Here is a 20,394-nt window from a genome sequence, read left to right on the forward strand (position 1 = left end):
ATAAATCATTTTTAAACGAAAGTGTCTGTCTAAGAGCATCACACAGTCAAGATAACCAAATTTCCACAGTTTGTTCATGTTTGCAAATGTTCATATATTTCATATATTCACTGACACGTAATTAAAATGATCATGAATAATCACTTTACGTATTAATGTGCATGCAATGCAATTAGTTTATACAAAATTATATTTTTCTTCCATGCACAGTCAAACCCTGGTTTTAATCACTGCACAAGTGCCAGAGGAAGCTGACAGGTAAATAAAAGTAAAATACTGTAAGTAATGAGCACTGATAAGTAAAATAACAACTTAGAATTGCTATTCAAATGATGAAATATAATTTATTTCCATCCAAAATGCTTGCACACCAGGAAGAATAAATTAAATTAGCACAATATTCACAAAAAAAAGTAAACCAGTATTAGTATCGCTAGTGTGTTATTAAGCCTACTTGTGGTTAATGCAACAGGTGAAGAGAGACTTTAGTTAAAATATCAGTTTTAAAAAACTGAATAAAAGGGCCACATATATGCCATAACAAGGATGTATTCCACTTAAAAAAAAAAAAAAAAAAAAAGATAATACACTTCTTACTTGATATTTATATACATATGAGCCTGCCTGGAAATTACCCTCATGGACCACCAATGGAAATAACAAGCCCTTTCGGAAGCCAAGCCATCTCAGAGGTCATGTATGTTCAGAGCCACTGTCGCTACGTGATGGAAAACTGCTTGGTATATCAAATCAAAGTCTTTTCTTCAGGCCTGCACAGGCGAATTTCCAAGGTGCCCTTGGAGATTGGGTAATCAGTGCAAGAGACTCCAGAAGGAACGGCTTCACTCTGAAAGCAGCAGGCGCAAATTATACATCGGAGGTCTCCCTGCTGTATTCACACATCTGCCGGGATTACACACACAGATCTCCGTAGCGGCTCACAGACGGTCGGATGACCTCCGCTCTCCGTCTGGATTATGTGACGCTCGGGCCTGGTGAGAGCACTTGAACACAGGCACATACGGACAGATTTGAAAAAACTCGCCTTTACTCTGCTGTTGGGTTTCAGAGATGCTGGCGAGTATCCCCTGATGGGAAAAATCTGCTGCAGTGTCCTTCACATATAGTGATGTGAAATATGAAACTATAAAATCTCATAAAACTGATCAAACACGTCTCATCTTTTAAACATTTAATATTGAATTCAATGGGTTCATTAGTGGATAACCATCAAAGTGAATATATCATCTAATTCTGAAGCTATTCATAAAGATGTCATTAAACAGTATTCGCATCACATTTAATTGTTGACATATGACGTATATTGAAATACAATAGTATCCACCCACTTTTTCAGTGGTATTTAATATCTTGGTTCCAGGAGTATTTAATGTTTTTTTTTTTAATTATTATTAAAAGAAAGCAATCAATCAATCAATCAATCAATCAATAAAAAACCCTATAAAAGTGACTCATTCCATGAAGCTTTGCAAATTACATAATTGAATCAATAGAATAGAAGTTAATACTTTTATTCAGCAAAGACACTGTATATGTAATTTATTCCTGTTTTCAACATCCATGAAAACTTTTTTTTTTTTTTTTTGCTTTTGCTTAATATTTTTCTCGAAACCATGACAAACTACAATTCAAAAGTTTTGGGTAAGATTAAAAAAATTTAAATGTATATTTCAAATAAACACTATTCTTTTGAACATTCTATGCATCAAAGCATCCTGAAACAAATATATCATGGTTTTCACAAAAAAATAAATAAAATAGAATAAATAAATACAGAAATAAAAAATAAAGCAGCACCACCATTTTCAACATGGATAATAATCAAAAATCTTTTTTTTCATCATATTAGAATGATGTGACACTGAAGACTGTAGTAATGATGATGAAAATTCATCTTTACAACGGAAGAATAAATTACATTATGTATTCAAATAGAAAACAGTTATTTTAAATTGAAATAATATTTCATAATATATAATATTTTTTGTATGAAATAAATACAGCCCTGGTGAGCATAAGAGACTTCTTCAAAAAACAATTAACGTTATTTAAAATATAAAATTTACACAAATTAGGTTTATATGTTATCAATTAAAGAAGATGAATGGGATTTTGCCTGGAACCCTTTTTGTTCTATGTTCAGTAAAAAATAATGTAATAAATGGGGTCAATTTGGATTTCATGTTGACTGTAGGACAAAAATGATTTAGGAATACAAAAACATTTGATTCTGAAAGCTTAAACTCCCATTTCACAAACACTGCAGGCATATATCCCATTAGTCTGTCTCCCAAAAAAGACAAAAAAACAGGAAGTGAAGCCGCCACATACAGACTCCACATACTCTCACACACACTGCACACCAAAAGCATAAGTGACAGCATCGTCTCGCCTAAAAGAATGGATGCAACACTTCCCCACCTCTCAACTCACCGGCTGTCACCCGAAGCTCTCCTATCAAACACACACAATCTCGCTCTCTTGTACCTGCGCCTTTTGTGTGGGCCTACTCCTGCTGTGCATCTCACAAAGCTCCTTTGATGCTTTGATGAATGTCTGCATGCAAGTGTGTGAAGAGGGCTGCGTGAGTGTCTAGGTGTGTTCTTGTAGAGAGTGACGAGAAGAAAAGATGAATTAAATTTTCATCTTCCTCGCTGTCAGGTGATGTCAGGGCAATGGATGGAGGCCGATGCACGGAACATATTTGCTTGCGTGAATAAGTTAGCGTGAGATGTGTCTGTTTGTGTGGGAGGTGCTGTCGGTGTGATACTGTGCAGAACTGAAGACGCATGGGCCACTGTGAACTAACTCAAGTATATCAGCGCACACTCTTAAAAATAAAGGCTCTTTATTAACTCTTTATCAATGGCTCCACAAAGAAAAATCCATGGAGCCTTACATCGCACTAAAGGTTCTTTATAATGGAAAAAAGGCTCTTTAGATTATTAAAATGTTCTTCACATGGAGAAAAAATGTCTCTTTTAGAATTTGTTCACTGAAGATTCTTTGAGGAACCCATAAAGGTTAAAAAAGTCGATTTTTCACAGTGATGCCATTTAAGAACCATTTTTGGTTCCTCAAAGAACCTTTCAGTGAACAGGTCTTAAAAGAACCACTATTTTCCTAGTGTGAAGAACATTTTATTAATCAAAAGACCCCTTTTCCAGTATAAAGAACCTTTTGTCCAATGGAAAGTTTTTATGGATGTTAAATGAACCATTGTTGCCATTAAATAACCTTCATTTTTAAGAGTGTTCTATAGTATTGCTGTGGAAAGCCCCTTTTGGAGCCTTTAACTTAAAAATATTAGTCTACACTCTTAAAAATCAAGGGTCTTTTTTGGCACTGATGAAACTTTCCATTGCACAAAAGGTTTTTTATAATGGAAAAAAATCCCTTAGATCATTAAAATGGTTCTTTTAAGAACAGTTCACTAACAGTTTGCTATCTCACTACCAATTCGTATGTATTTTACGAGGTGACTAATTCATATGAATTCATACGACCTTACTCCTACGATTTTGTACGATTTGTCTAAACCCCAGTGACGGGTAGGTTTAGGGGTGGGGTTAGGTGTAGGTTATTCGTACAAATTCATACGAATTAGCCACCTCGTAAAATATGTACGAATTGCAGTGAGATCGGGCTTACTGGACCACAGGACCGAAGACAGTTTGTTTGGTGACAATCTTGGCAAAGCAAAACGCAGTACACTTTGGGTTAAAAGGATAAGTGTGCATAGGGGGCGCGTGTGCAGACCTCCTTGGTGGTTGAGATAAGCGACCACCGATGTGTTGTCGGTGTGCACCAACGCATGGTGATCTCTCAGGTCTGGGAGGAAATACTTTAGTGCACGCAGCACGGCCAGCATCTCTAGGCGATTGAGATGCCACGTGAGATGGCGACCACTCCACAGACCGTGGGCAGGGTGGCCACGCATTACCGCTCCCCAATGGTGAGGGACGCATTCGTTGCTAGTGTCACGCGGCGAAAAGGAGCTCCCAACACCGGGCCCTGATACAAGAACCAAGGCTTCCTCCACATGTCTAAGGTGCGTAGGCATCGCCACGTGACCTTGATCATGTGAAAACCTCTTGGTCTTGAGCCACCACTGTAGGGGTCTCATGTACAGCAGGCCAATAGGTATCACGTTGGACGCAACTGGCATCAGACCCAGCAGTCTCTGAAAATGCTTCACAGTAAGTGACCGGCCTTCTTTCACCCTCGCGACTGCGTGAGGATCGACTCGATCCGAGCAGGTGTCATACGAGCCTGCATCGTGAGCTAATCCCACAATACACCCAGATAAGTGGTTCTCTGAGCCGGAGAAAGCACACTTTTCTTGGCATTCAGTCTTAACCCGAGCATTTTCATGTGGGCAAGAACGACGTCTCGATGACGAACCGCCATCTGCTCTGATTGAGCGAGAATCAACCAATCGTCGATGTAATTGAGTATGCGGATGCCCTGTAGTTGCAACGGAGCTAACGCAGCATCCACACACTTCGTGAAAGTGTGGGGTGAGAGTGCTAGGCCAAACGGAAGAACCCGATACTGGTAAGCTTTGCCCCCGAAAGCAAACCTCAGGAACTTCCTGTGAGTGGGAAGGAGGGAGACATGGAAGTATGCGTACTTCAGATCGATCATGACAAACCATTCCTCGGACCTGATCTGAGACACGAACTGTTTGAGTGTCAGCATCTTGAACTTCAGTTGCATGACTGAGCAGTTCAGCTGAAGAAGATCTAAAATCGGACGCAACCCCCATCCTTCTTTGGAACTGTGAAGTACCGGTTGTAGAACCCGGACTCCCTTTCATGGAGAGGGACCACCTCGATGGCCTCCTTCCTCAAGAGAGTGTTTACTTCTCGTTCTATTACCAGAGCCTGCTCGGGGCCCACCAGAGTGGGAATAACCCAGTTGAATCGAGGCGGTGGAGAACCAAACTGGATTCTGTAGCCTCTCTCTACAGTCTGCAGGACCCATCGTGACACATTTGGCAGTAGTTTCCATGCTGCTAAATGGTCTACTAAGGGAACCAGTCTCTCAAGACTGGCCTCTGGTGTAAACTAGCTGCTCTAGAGACCCCCGAAGGGGTGGTGAGTGAAGTGTGTGAAGTGAAGTGACATTCAGCCAAGTATGGTGACCCATACTCGGAATTCGTGCTCTGCATTTAACCCATCCAACGTGCACACACACAGCAGTGAACACACACACATCGTGAACATACACCCGGAGCAGTGGGCAGCCATTTTATGCTGCAGCGCCCGGGGAGCAGTTGGGGGTTCGGTGCCTTGCTCAAGGGCACCTCAGTCGTGGTATTGAGGGTGGAGAGAGCGCTGGACATTCACTTCCCCCACCCACCCTGCCGGCCGGGGACTCGAACCCGCAACCTTTGGATTACAAGTCCGACTCTCTAACCATTAGGCCACGACTTCCCCAAAGCATCTCAGTCTCAGCTTCCGGTCGGAAGAAACTGAGATGTATGCTTGCTGGAGATCGCTATGCACCCTGGAGCACCAGGGTTGGCAGACGGGCCTCCTGAGGGCACTGGCGAGGAACAGGCACCGGGAACCGCAGTGAAAACCGTTCCCCTCCAGCGGGGGATAACCTCATAAGCCCTGGGCCATGGGCATCATGGAGGGCAAGGACGGAGCCTTCAGAGACGATGCCGCAAGGGAGGACAGATAGCTCGCGAGCGTCTGTTCTACCCGAAGCATCACTCTGTAACCGCGCTGCTTCAATCCCCCCACATTACCGTAGTAATCAGAGGAGGGGACGAAGAGGCGGGCCGAGAATGGGCTGAAAAACGGTGTCAAGATCGGGGAAGAACGGCAGGCCCCGTGTCGAAGGTGATCGCTTCGTTCGCAGAAAGCGTTCATCAAGGTTGCTAGTCTGCGGCTCAGCATGCTCCTCGGTCGGCCAACTGATGCTTAGTTTGGCCACAGCACGAGTCATCAACTCCAAAAGCTCCTCATACTGGGGCGACACAGGGGGCTCTCTCACTCTCCTCAGAGGAAGATAAGAGAAGCGCAGAGTCCGTTCCCCGGGGAGAAGTAACTGCCAAGCGGGCTTCCGATCCCGGAGAACGGCCACTGAATCTGTTGGGTGGGGAAGGAGATAGGGACTCGCCTGTCTCCATTCCCTCCAACAGATCCACTTGCGATCCCCATGAGTGCTGACGCTACTCCGCCTCGGCTGAATGACAAAAAGCTGATGCCAGCTGCGTCGCACGTCCTTTTATACCAGCTGGTCATTACATCACCCTGCCCGTGACATTTCGCCCATCATTTCGACTGATTACACACGATATTCAGCGCCGCTCATGCTGGAGACATTCCCCAAAGCGTCTTACCGGACGCAGCTCGAGTTCCTGAAGAGGAACTTATATAGCGCATGGATAATTTTCATGCTGCTTCTTTTCTTCTTTCTGATGTTTCAGAGGAGCAGGTCATTGTATGTTTTCATGAAAAAGAGCAGAATGAACCATCTTAAAAATACTTTCTTTTGCATTTCACTGAAAAAAATAGTCAGATTTGGTATAGTCTCAGCCTCAGATGTCACGCCCACGGACCGCTGGCTAAACGTGTGATGCATATGGCACACAAAAGTGGAAACACTTCAGGAGTTTCGAAGTCATCATCGGTATGGTTGAATTATACAGGAGACGTGTGTGTAGTGTTCTTTAACGTTCCGCCTGGAAACAAAGATGCCGTGATGCCAAACCCCCTCACGAAAGAAGAAAGCCGTCGTGTTTACAACTGTGACGACGAGCGCTTATCAGGATCAACTAAAGAGTGGATTTTCAAAAGTATGTGAAATATTTAAAGTTCACGGCATAGAATCTTTAAAATACGTCCAAGAGTTTTACACACCGGTCTGTTATTTTGGTGACATTTAAACACCCCGAAACTTGACGCTGAATGAAACTAATTGTGATTGGTTGTTTGACATGTCGGTCAAACTGCCTCATGGGAGGGCCTTGGCCAATGAAAGCTGCCATAGATTCCAGACCTTCAGCCATCAGTCTGAAGGTCTGGCTAGGCGAGACTAGGTTCAGTACAATATGAGGATAAATAAATGATGACTTAAAGGGATAGTTCACCCAAAAATGAAACACAAATCTGTCATCATTTACTTTTACTCTTTGCGTTCCAAACTTTCATTCATCTTTGAAACACAGTTGAAGGTATTTTAATGAAACTATCAGTCCACCAAAGTCCATTCTAACAAAACTTGGATTCTTAAAAAGTTCATAAAGTCTCAAAAAAGAAAAGAAAAAAGAAAATCCATATGAATCAAGCAGTGTAATCCAAGTCTTGCTTTATATGACGGACAGATTCATTTTAGGCTTTTATTCACATTTAAACATTAAACATCAAATATGGAAGCTCAAACATGATTGAGAAGAGAAGAAATGAATTACTTTTACAATGTCTTAATGGACTTTTTGAAGCACCACCGTTTTGATTCAGTGGGCTTTCAATGGAGGGGCAGAAATCTCTCAGGTTTCGTTAAAAAAAGTCTTCATTTGTGTTTCTACTGAGGAAAACAGTAACATCTGTGACAAAGTTGACACTTGAAACTGAGAACTCCACGAAGTCTCTTGAGAAAGAGCAACCTCAGAGCAATAAAAACCTCCTCTAGGTTGAGTTACAGCTCAAACCACTACAACAGACCACAGTCCACACCATTTCTAAACTTAAAACATTACAAACTGACTGATCGTTTCAGCCATTCATAAATTTAAACTTGACTGGTAGCCGTAATCATATCACTGGGCTTTTGCCACTACAGAATTCCCTCTATCTGGAAATGTGTGAAAAAGCAACGGATAAAGACAGCTTGACTTATTTGCTTCATCGTCGTACACCTTACCTCAGCTCTTTAGTGCTCCGGCACCCGAAACAAAAGCCACATAAAAAAGCACTGGGCTTTAATGGAATCTCTAATATCTGCTGTTCAAGGCTGGGGCCTATTTACTCATTCTGCACAGTGGAGATTAAGTGTGTTTTCCATCAACTACAATAAAATAGGCAGCGGGGACGTATTTAGGACCGTTTAAGACAGAGCGCATGCGAGTCTGCCAGAGACTGGGAGTGATGGCATTATCTTATGAAGATAAACGAGTCGGCTCTGGTAATAGGCAAATTAATTATTGCATGGCTTCTAATAGCACTGCGCTCTGATTCCCTGCTGCAGGATGTCTTTTGTTTTCATTATTGTGCAGGACAAGGGGAGGGGAAGGAGGGCGCATCTCTCCTCCGAGAGGTGGGGGACTCGCGGAGAGGAAGAGAGATGTCTAACCGCGTGTATGCCTGCATATCTACAACACTTGATCTCAAATGTTTTATCACGGCTTCCTGTGCTGATGATCCGTGAATGGTATTGATTGACCGATTCCCTTGTGGTTGTCTAATTTCACTCCATTATGTGTGTGTGCTAGATTTATGTCCACCAGGGTTTATGGAAGCAGAGTTCAAACGACATAGACGTTGCATTGCTACCAGCATTAAAGGAATTCTGAACAGGTATGAAAATTCTGTCATCATTTTCATTACAAACCCGTATGATTTTCTTTTTTTCAGTGGAAAACAAAAGCTAGTAGTTTTCTTCTATGCAATTACAATGAATGAAGCTTTCAGCTTTAAAATAGGATGAAAAAGCACCATAAAGGTATCGTACAAGTAGTTAATTTGACTCGTCGGCTATTTGCCAAGTCTCCTGAAACCACAGATAGTTTTGTGTGAGACACAGACTGAAATTTATGCAATTATTTACCTTAGCTACAAGAGACGAGAAAATTAAGAGTTAAGAAAGAGACTTAAGTCTCCATTTGCTCTCCTTTTAATCTTTTAATTAACAATGATATATATCAGTTCCTAACCAGGGATATGTGTATGTCAGAGTTTGCTTTTTTAAAATATATAAAACAATAAAAATGTCCTTAGTTTTTTTAAAGTACTTCCATTATATTGTATTTAACAATAATTTAATAATGTTATAATTGACAGTGGATCAATGAGTGGATTTAGAGTGTTTAACATTAAAGAAAAATAAAAACCTTGTGAAAATTTTAGTACAGACTTTATTGGTAGATATTGGTTACATATATTATGTAAATAATAATATCATGTGCTGTAACCATTAGTAATATTAGTATGTTTTACCTGTTCTTTAGACATATGTAGCTATGCTGACATTTGCATTCAAATAGAGAGAACAGTATGTAAACAAATGACTTTACATTAATGCATTTTGCAGATGCTTTTATCCAAATCAACTTATGCTGAATTCAAGGTATTATATTTCTTTTTTTTCCCATGGGAATTGAATCTATGACTTTGTCATTGCTAATGCCATGTTCAACTGCTTGAGCCATAATGCTTTGAGGCCTGATAAGTTACACACCAGCTAGTACTTACTAGGAATCTATTGTGGACTTTATGTTCCAATTTAAGCAAATACTTACAAACGGCTGATGCAACTCAACCCCGCAGTGATGAAATAATATAGTAATCTTTACCATGTTTTACAGACTTATAATCGTACATGCTGTGAGTAACAGGTGTTTCTGTTGAAACAGTCCTCTGATGGCTGTCTCAGTAAATTATTGTACATTTGTTAAACGCTCCACCTGGGTTTCATTTATAAATAAATTTGCCGTTAGGTCTTTTTCTGGGAAAGTTTCTATATGATTGACCCAGAACTGTCAAAACATGAGAAAGACAAACAAGCTCAGGTGTCTCATTAAAGCAACTTGATGAGACTGTTTTTCACCCACAGTCTTAATACATATTTGATCCATCAAATATTTTGGCTCATATAGTAATGTATAGTGAGAATATGGAGGTTAAACTCAAACAAACAAACAATTCCGACTTTGCTATGACAATCTGGCGCTCATGAATAAGCGACTGTAAGTATGTTTTGTTATTAGTTCAGGTATTTGCTATTGACTGTTCAAATGCGAAGCTTTCCACGTAACGCGTCATGTGTGTTGGTGTGTGTGAGGGGAACAGGGTCACATCACAGCGGAGTGTACAGCCCGTCAGAAATCGTCTAAACCGCGGCTTGTGTACTGCAAATACATACGAGCATCATCACTGTGTCTGTAACACGACTCTGTTTTCCTTTCGGGACTGAACTGATGATAAAACTAACTTGAAAGGTGAAGCTCGCAATTATGGTAAGGGGTGTTACATTTCCGACTCACGCTTGTGGTGTTCGGCCAATCACAATGCACCAGGTCAGCTGGCCAATCAGAGCAGACTGCACTTGTCGGAAGGAAGGACTTTGTAGAAACCGAAGCGTTTGAGAGAGGCGGGGCATAGAGGACCTACAATAATGTATAGTATTTGAAAAATAATGTGTTTTTTGAACATTAAAGCATGTCAACATATTCTGTTATACCAAATACACAAAATAATGATCTTTAAAATAGCACCCTTTGAAAAGAATAATTATTGTAATGTCCAGTTTAATAAATTATATTTAGTATAATCTGAGTTAAAAGGAATATATTTGTGATTTGTTGGGAAACACTGACCCAGTAAGTCATACTGTATATTAATATATGATGAAATATTGTAATTGTAGTGGTGTCTGTCTGGACTTTCACTGATATGGACTGATGTTCAGGAGTCCATCAGGAGTGACAGCCGGAGCGGAGGAACCGAGGAGGCCGGCAGGCGTAAAACAGAGGGCTGTGGTGGTGTTGAGAGCACTCATCATGTCCTAATGAACCCTAATTAACCTTCATTAGCCGCGAGGTGATCCGGAACGCCGCTGCACCTCTCTCCTGTGTGGGTGTTATTGTTTATTATCACCAGAGTAATGAGAAGACTCACACACCAACCGCTGCGCCTCGCCTCACCTCTCCTCACCGCGGGCAGAGACATCAGCGTGTATGAGTGCTTTTAGGTGGAGGACAGCAGAAAAGATTATAGCCTGGTTTAAAGGGTTATGTATGTGCTAGATCTATAACCTTAAACCTCACTGCCCACTTTCAGCAGACACCCAGAATCAGAACAAATACACATTAGGGGTTGAATATTTACTATGATAGGGATTCAGTTTGATCCGATATTTGCCAAAAGTCTGTTTGATTTCAAACGATTAATAATTGTTTTCAAATATACATGCTGAGGACAACTCAGAGTAGGTGAATTTTCATTTGGATTAGAAATTATTTATTTTTATTAATCAAAAAATGACACTCAAGACGTTTATAATGTTATAAATACATTCCATTTTAAATCATTGCTGTTCTTTTGAATTTTCTATTTATCAAAGAATCCTGAAAAAAGTACAAAATTATTGATAACAATAACAAATAATTATTGAGTAGCAAATCAGCATATTAGAATGATTTCTGAAGGATCATGTGACGCTGAAGACTGGAGTAATGATGCTGACAATTCAGCTTTGCATCACAATAATAAATTATATTTTAAAATATATTCAAATAGTGAACACTTATTTTAAATTGCAATAATATTTCACAATATTACTGCTTTGTATTTTTGATTAAACAAATGCAGCCTTGGTGAGCATAAGAGACATAAATAAATAAATAAATAAATAAATAAATAAATAAATAAATAAATAAAACTCTTCCCAAATTCAAACTTTTGAACAATAGTGCAAGTAGAAAAATATTTACTATGCAGTAACCAAAAATGTATATTTACTGTTCATGTTGTATCAATTAAAGTGAATTTTAAAGATCAGAATCAAGACTCTTTCATAATTCTTAAAACTTTATCTATTTCCCAATCTTAGACAACACAACCTTAAAATTCCTTGATATTTCCAGGTTTTCAAAACCCTGTATTAAAACCACATAATCATTAAAGCATTTTACTTCTGTAATTCACAAAACTGCAGGTCTGTCTCACACACACACACACACACACACACACATGTTGGGTTTCCATGTTTTATGGGGACATCCCATAGGCGTAATGGTTTTTATACTGTACAATCTGTATGTGCTATTGCCCTACACCAACCCTACACCTAAACTTAGCCCTCACAGGAAACATGCTGCATTTTTAGATTTTCAAAAAACTTTATGCTATATGATTTATAAGCTTGTTTCCTCATGGGGACCAAAAAATGTCCCCACAAGATTAAGATTTACTGGTATTACTATCCTTGTGGGGACATTTGGTCCCCAGGACGTGATGAATACCAGGTGCACACACACACACACACACACACACACACACACACACATACACACACACACAGATGAAGTCATATTAATCAACACCAGCTGCTGCAGATACTGCAGCCAATACCCCAGTTAACGTCCAGTAGTTTTGGATTCATTAAGCCCTCATTCAGTTATGAGTTATGGGTCCATCCCATCAGACCCATTTAATTAAAATAATGACACCTGGAGAGAGGAAGGGCAGGCGGCCAGATCTCCTGTCTGACAGGACAAATCACAAACACACACATGTCCTGAACATGCTGCCCTTTACATCCTTATATACATGCAGTCACAAGGACACACTCATAAAAGCTCACTCACACTGTCTGAATGCAACAGTCTTCCCGAAATAGCAGCGTCTCAGAGTGGCACAGCGCTGGTCGAGGAAAGTGAGACTATAATGTATTGTTAAACACCCAGAGGACATGTAGAAGCAGACAGACTTCAAAATATGAGGGGAAAAACAGCAAAAACTGCCATGAAAGTAAATTCATAGACAATATCTTGGGATTTTAGCCATGACAGGACTTGAACATCTCAGTTGTTTAGTGATTAGGATTAATAAACAGCAAATGAAGAAAAGTCCCACAAATCCACAAATCAACCCCAGTAATTTCACACAGGCTCTCTAGAGTTTCAGATGAGATCTTAATGTCTCAAATTACACTCAAATCTGCAATCAAAATAGATTTAATAAGTTAGATTTCAAAAATGTGATTTTAAAATGAACAAACAGTTCCAATTACTTTAGTCTTCTTTATCTGATCTAAAAGATTAACATTAATTTTATAGCTCTATACTCTGTCAAATTTTTTTAAAGAAAGAAAGTACTCTGAGCAATAACATTTTCCTCTGAAATACACTCCACTTCCTATCCAAATTCCTCGTCATATTTATTACTATTAATTACATTTTTTAGAAAAAAAGTCTCAGACACCACGTACATATTTAATGACTCCAAAAAATACTGGACAATTACAGTAAGTCACAATTATAAAAAAAATTAACATTAACTACATAAATATTAAACTTAATGGCATTTAGTTTTAGAAAACTATACACTCAAAAGTAAAAAAAAAAACATTCAAAAGTTTTTTTTTTTTTTTAAGTAATACTTTTTTTCAGCAAGGATGCAATTAATTAATGAAAAGTGGCAGTAAAGACTTTTTTAATGTCATAAAAGATTTATATTTCAAATGAAAGCTGCACTTTTGAACTTTCTATTCATCAACAATCCTGAAAATTAAAAAAAAAAAATTTAAGAAAATATTTCTACAAAAATATTACTCAGCACAACTGTTTTCAACATTTATAATAATAGGACCAAAATCACCAAATCGACATATTAAAATGATTTCTGAATGATCATGTGACACTGAAAACTGGAGTAATGCTGAAAATTCAGCTTTGCATCACAGCAATAAGTTACATATTACAAAATGTTAAAATAAAAACAAAAACAGTTGTTTTAAATTGTAATAATTGTACTGTATGTCTGATAAATGCACCCAAACCTACATATAGACTATAATAGATATAAATAGATATCCTGTTCAAAATGAATATTAAAGTTAAGCATTGTGACACTTTGTGGTTGTGGTTCTCTACACTTGTGGTTACTTGACACCTGTGTGAATATTAGGAGCACTGACTTCATAAATCCACAGAAAAAAAATAAAATAAAATAAAATCAAAACAGCAGTTGATTAAAAGTAATCCACTGTTCACACTTGCTAAAGGAAGGCGAATCAATCTTGCCGCTCATGTTGATAATGATTAATAACCTTTGATAGTTGCTCATCCTGACTGTAGACGAGTTTGACCCAGAAAAGGACACACTGGGAGAAATGATAGATGACAGAAGTGGTTCACTCACTCACTCGCTCGTTTGCTCCACGCTCAACAATTAAAAGCTTTGTCCCAACCAAGACCCTGAGCAGAGTATTTATAGTGCTCTTCCTCTACGGCCCAGTGTCTTTTCCCTAACATTATCTCCTTCCTTCACACACATACACACACACATATAACAATAACTGTAGATTTGTACCTCCGAATGAAAGGCAACAATCATCTCAAGCAGCAGCGATCTTCTAGGACGGCTGTCTTTCCCAGCCTAATAACATTGTTCAGCAAATCGGAACGGGTGCGTGCTGCTGGGAGAGGGGCGACACAGCACGAGTTTGAAGGAGCAAATTAATTTCTGTGCCGCTGCATGCCTGTCTGGGAGACGAGTGTGTGTGGGGCGCTCGTGGGTGCGTGTGGGGCCGTTCGCGCTGTTTTATCAGGCGGGGCAGGCCGCTGTTCCTCTGCCCTGATTCCCCGACCTCATCATAGCCTCACATTCATCACTGCCGCACGTCCCAGGCTGCTTATCTTCTTCACTCTTTCTTTCACGCTCTTCCCTTCATACTATACCTCATCTATAAATCTATCATGTCATCCTGCCCCTGACCTGGAAATATCAGCGACCGCCTGCGACGAGATAATTAGAGATTTTTAAGCCTGCTGGGGCGGATGGTGTGGATGCTCGTGCGCACATTGAGTCTCATTCATGAAATGGGAGCAGAACAGATTCCTGTGTAAATCATGCTGCATTTTAGGCAATAAGCTAAAATGAATGCATTTATATTTTTCAGTTTTGTGAGGATACTTAATTTATACACTACCATTCAAATAAGAATACGTTTGAAATAAGATGGGATGAGAGTTGCTGAAATCACGTTTGGTCTCGTACTGCATCGTGTATCTTGTCAGTGTGTGCACTTGCTTGGCCATTTGTAGTTGATAAACAGGAAAGTGGGTTCAAGCGCCAGCAGAAGGCAGTGTAATGAAGTGGTCTTTAAGAGAAGCAGTCTATCAGCGGAAGTTTAAAATCAGCTCGTAAGTGTATTTACTTGTCTCAGTGTTTAGCGCATTTGCCGTTGCTAGGAAACGCTTATTTTGTTTACTAGGATGAGAGTTGCTGAAATCGCGTTTGGTCTCGTACTGTATCGTGTATCTTGTCAGTGTGTGCACTTGCTTGGCCATTTGTAGTTGATAAACAGGAAAGTGGGTCCAGCTGAATTGAAATGATCATTTGTTGGATTGGTATAATAAAGGTTATTATACCGCGGCAGCGGTCGCGGCAGTCGTCGTGTGAAGCCCTCTTAGTGTGAAGACCAAAGAGTGTAAAGACCATCGACTCTACCGTGCGACTCCACCGGGCAGGGACACCGGCAAGGGATAGTAGTAGCTTTTTATTTAATTTTTTCATTGATATGTTTATTATTGAAATGTTGTTGTTATATGCATGTGTTAATTTTATTTCATTTCTTTATTTTCTTAAATATGTGGGTAGATAGTATTTATAGAGTTGTAACTTTTTAGTTTTAGTTACTTTTTCTTATTTGTAAGTCGCTTTGGACAAAAGCGTCTGCTAAATGACAAAAGTAAGTAAGTAAAGTAAATAAGTCTCTGTTCCCCAAGGATGCATTTATTTGATCAGTAAAAGCAGTAATATTGTGAAATATTATTGCAATTTAAAAGAACTGGTTTCCTTTGGAATTTATTTTAAAATGTCATTTATTCCTGCGATGCAAAGCTGAATTTCCAGCATCATTAATCCAGTCTTCAGTGTCACATGATCCTTCAAAAATCATTTTAATATGCTGATTTGCTGTTCAATAAACATTTCTGATTAATAATTTTGAAAACTGTTGTGCTGCTTTATATTTTTGTGGAAACCATATCTTTTTCAGGTTTCTCTAATTAATAGATAGTTTAGAAGAACAGAATTTATTTGAAATAGAAATGTTATAATCTAACAATATAAATGACGTTTGATCACTTTAATATTTCCTTGATACATAGTATTAGTAAAGTATTCATTCTTAAAAAAAACATACTGACTTCAAACTTTTGAACAGTAGTATAGCTAGATATTCATATTTGCTATAAAGTCATTTTTTCTTCCCCAATCAAAGCAACCATCATTTTAAAGAAACAGATGGAGATTAGATAACTAAGGAGATTTAAAACATTTAAACATAAAAACTAAAATAATTATTCATTTATACACAGCAAGTTAACAGTATGTGGTAAAATATTTTGCTAAATATTTTAGTAATTTAAAAATGCCCCAAAGAGGCTAAATAAGGTGATCACATGCTTTTTGATGTTGTGAATTTAATCACTGATATACAGAGTTTGTAATAAATCATGAAAATGAATCAAACTTACTCTGAGTTGGAACATTAGAAAGTATAGTAAATTTTAAATTATCAGCCCAAACATTGTGGATATAATGAGATTTCAATGCAAAAATGTAAGAATGGCTTCACAATAAACGTAGTCATTCATTTAGCTTCCGTTAGGTCCAGATAAACGTCAAGATCACATACAGACACTCACACAGCAACCTTTTGAGGGTGATAATTGACATCTTTTGAAGAGAAGCGGTGATATTTAATGACTAATGGTTTAAAGTTAATGATTGTCCAGAGGGGGTCTCCAGCAATTAACATGATTCCCCTCTCTAGCAGATGTCTGCTGAGAGAGCTCGATGCTGTTCTGACCTCAGCAGAGGAAATATAGAGATTACTGGCTCCCCAGAGATGCCCTGCAATAAGCGTAAAATATTTTAAATCGCTCATTCATATGTTGATTCACCTGAAAAGCGTTAACACTATTATCAAAACAACCAACACAGCAACACTGACTTAACCAATGGCGTGAGTTTGGAGGCGGGACTATCTAGATTGTCTGACCAATGCACTTTCAAAACAAAAGTTCCAAAAAGGATCCTTTTCATAGTTCCTAGAACTACTGGCGGAAGTTCCCACTTTTTGGCGTGTTCGAACCACAGGAACTAGGAATGTGTTTAGTTCTAGGAACTCAATTTGGGGGAATGGAGTTCCCCCAAATTATCACACCGGCCTCGTTCCGTGCCCACGGCTCTCGGCCCCACCCCACTCACTACAGAACCTTTTCAACCTGTCATTTTGTTTAGTGACACTAACAGTGCAGAAATGACACTTTACATCAACAAAAAGAAAAAAATCCTGTTCAGATCTTTTAAAATAGGCTATTTTTTATCTTTTTTTGTACTATGAGTTCTAGTCTCTATGGATATGGAGGACTCCATTGACACTGAGGGCTCTTTTATTGCTCATCCTCCACCTCCTAATGAACCCAAACTCACTAATAATGATCCTGGGTGTCCTTCAGACCAGGAAGGGCGGCCAGAACCTTCACACACACACACACACACACATGATAGCCTTTAATGCAGTGCTGGCTAACTCTCAGACTTTTAAGAGCAGGAGCTAAATTACCCACAATGCTTCAACTGCAGACAGAAAGCATCATACCCTTGAAAACTGGAGTTGTAATTGAATATAAAATGAAATTAGCTTTTTATAAAGTTCCAGTATTATGCACAAGAAACCATAAAAAATTTATATTATTAATGTCAAGCATGCCAGAGGTGCAGCCTCGATGACTTTCAAATATCCTCTTGTCCACTCTCATTGTGTGCATTTTATGGATCAAACAAGCCACGTTAACACTGCTATAGGTTGAAGCAAGAATTAGTAAAAAAAAAACATGCAAGCGCCACTGCATCAGCATTGTTTAACCCTCTCCCGTGGGAAATCCAGGCGCATAAACAGCCCCACAAACCAGAAAACTTCAGCAAAATGGAGGGTTCTAATCCCAAACAGTATTTACGCCCCTGCTGGAGAGACTCAATTAGTGCTGGCCGTGCAGGAATCAAGCTGGGATGGAATAAGTTAATTGGGATCAATCAGCTCGGAACTCGACTGGTTCCCCAGGGCCGGGTGCCGTAGGCAAGCAGGATCTGACGGCGATTGCTTGAAAGATTTGTTAACCACTGACCAGGTTGTTGGGGATGCGGTTGAGCGGCTCTGACTCAACACAAACTGGATGTCACCCCTGTTACTAGAGATGCGCAGAGACTCAGAGAGAGCGACAGGGGGTAGGATATCACTTTCAGAAAAATACATGCAGGGGAACTGCTGGATTTAATGGAATAATTCACCTAAAAATGAAAATCTTGTCTTTACTCATTCATTTTGTTTGTCTTCTGTATAACATAAAAAGTGGTTTTCTGAAGAATATCCTGCCACATCTTGTTAAAAAGAAGTACTTTATTTTAAAAGAATAACTGATTGCACTTTTTCCAGACACTTAACTGCATGTTTAATGCAATTAAAAGAAAATGTATTGTAGTTTAAATTTATATTAATTGCAATTAGTGCTTTTTTGACCCACTTATGTAGGACTTAAGTACATCTTTATATGTAATTTCATAATTACTTCTGTTGCATGGGAAATATTTTTACATTTTGTTGTCGAATGCACTGACAATCATTTACTGTATAGCAAACTAAAATCCACTCTTCTATACTATTATACTAATTATATGATAATCTATTAAAACCTATATGTCATATATTTAAATATATTACAAATGTGTAATGATGAAGTTGCAGTTTAAAATATTTCACTTTAAATATAATATTGAATAACACACTGCAGTTAAAATTATAATCAGGTACTGTACTTATGTGCTTTAGCATGCTGGTAATATGAAAATAAGTGCACATCTTAAAGCACAACAAACGATTACTAAAATGCACTTAATGTATTGATTATTAAAAGTAATTAAGCAAAACTTACAGAAACATAAGTAACTTTTACTTTATTTTAGTGTGTTAGGAAACAGTGTACTCTCTTTTACACTTTAGTGGCTTTTTTTTCATTAATTCTATATTATCTGCAAGTAAATGACTGAGTTTCAACTTTTGGGTGAACTATCCCATAATAATAAATTAAGTTTTAAATGAAAAATGTAATCTTGATGGTGACACTTGAAGAAAAAAGAAAAACTGCTCAGACGCACAGCGACAGTCGACCACAAACCATCAGCTTAATAACACAATAAATTAAATGGACTCATAAAATGGACTCAAACACTTTGTGCAACCTCACTCCTTCAGTACGTCTTAATGAAATCAATATACTGGACGTGGGCCCATGTCCTAATGCAAGGAAAACTAGATTACATTGACTTGTATGTCTTTGTAATTAAATAAGGGCCATACTGAGCAGCTGCACACAGTTATTTACCCTTCCATTTACTCACTGAGCTTCAGTAAAGAGCCTGTGTGTGTATGTAGACATTTACTTGAAATCATTTTTAACTGACCTTCAACTACCGCCTGAGACTAGCTCATGTGACTGAAAGGTTCACGGGATGCATTTTTAATCATTTGTCATTGAATTTTTAATTTAATGAAACAAACAAACCCATGTGTATGGCATTAATTATTTAAAAAACTCTGATGGAGCTCTAAGTGTATTTGCAGTGTGAATGGGTTTTAAGTTTGAGACTCACGTCAGGATATTCTTTAACAGGCACATAGAGTTTCTCTTGGAGCTGAACGATGGGGCCGACGGCGTCCGGGAGCTCGGAGCTTCTCTTCTCCGTGCTGCCGTTTAACGTGTCGTTGTACATGTCCTTTCGTACCCTGCTGATCTCTGAAATAAAGAGAAACACACGCACCATGAGTTAGCTACATCAATCAGGATGCAGACTGGGCAAGAACAGGATTACAGTTATAGTGGCAGGCTATATGCTACATTTCCTTTACCAATGGATTATATGCGCTTTAGTATGGCAGTAGAAATGTGCAAACGCTCCTTAAACACTGCTCTTAAACCTAATGAACCATTCAGTATGTTACAGCGTCTACAGTTACACAACGTGGTTTAATAGAGTAGAACGTGATCCTAGATTAACGGTTTTGTTGTTTGACAATATGGTAATCAAACTATTTAGGGTTGCACAGTTACATGATTCAGACTATGATTATTAATCATTAAACACACTTAGCGTGTGCCAGTCTCAATGTTTTCAGCAGTCTCAGATGTTTTTTGTTTTTTTTACAAAGTGCACGGTGAATACAAAACACTTCAGGTTCACAATATTTTCACGTTACAAATGTTTTTGGCAGCTGCTGCAAATGTTACAGTATTACACAAAACTAATGAAACACAGTGAAAAAAGATCACATTAAAGGCCCCTCTGTCAAAATAAAAAGTTTAACCAGAACATATAAGAACACTTAATTTATTCATTTATTTTAAGGTTG

At 38.7% G+C, this 20,394-nt stretch overlaps 1 protein-coding gene across 4 annotated transcripts in view; it reads right to left on the reverse strand.

The window, feature by feature from the left end:
• qkib (QKI, KH domain containing, RNA binding b) overlaps positions 1–20,394 on the reverse strand; it is a 97,151-nt gene that overhangs the window by 53,287 nt on the left and 23,470 nt on the right. For all 4 annotated transcript variants that reach the window (XM_079439610.1, XM_079439609.1, XM_079439607.1 and 1 more), the window contains exon 2: positions 19,638–19,780. In XM_079439610.1, coding sequence (XP_079295736.1) covers positions 19,638–19,780 — 143 coding nt within the window. The remainder of the gene's footprint in view (positions 1–19,637; positions 19,781–20,394) is intronic.

This window comes from Barbus barbus (genome assembly GCF_936440315.1).
Source record: "Barbus barbus genome assembly, chromosome: 18".
Taxonomy (NCBI): Eukaryota; Metazoa; Chordata; class Actinopteri; order Cypriniformes; family Cyprinidae; genus Barbus; species Barbus barbus.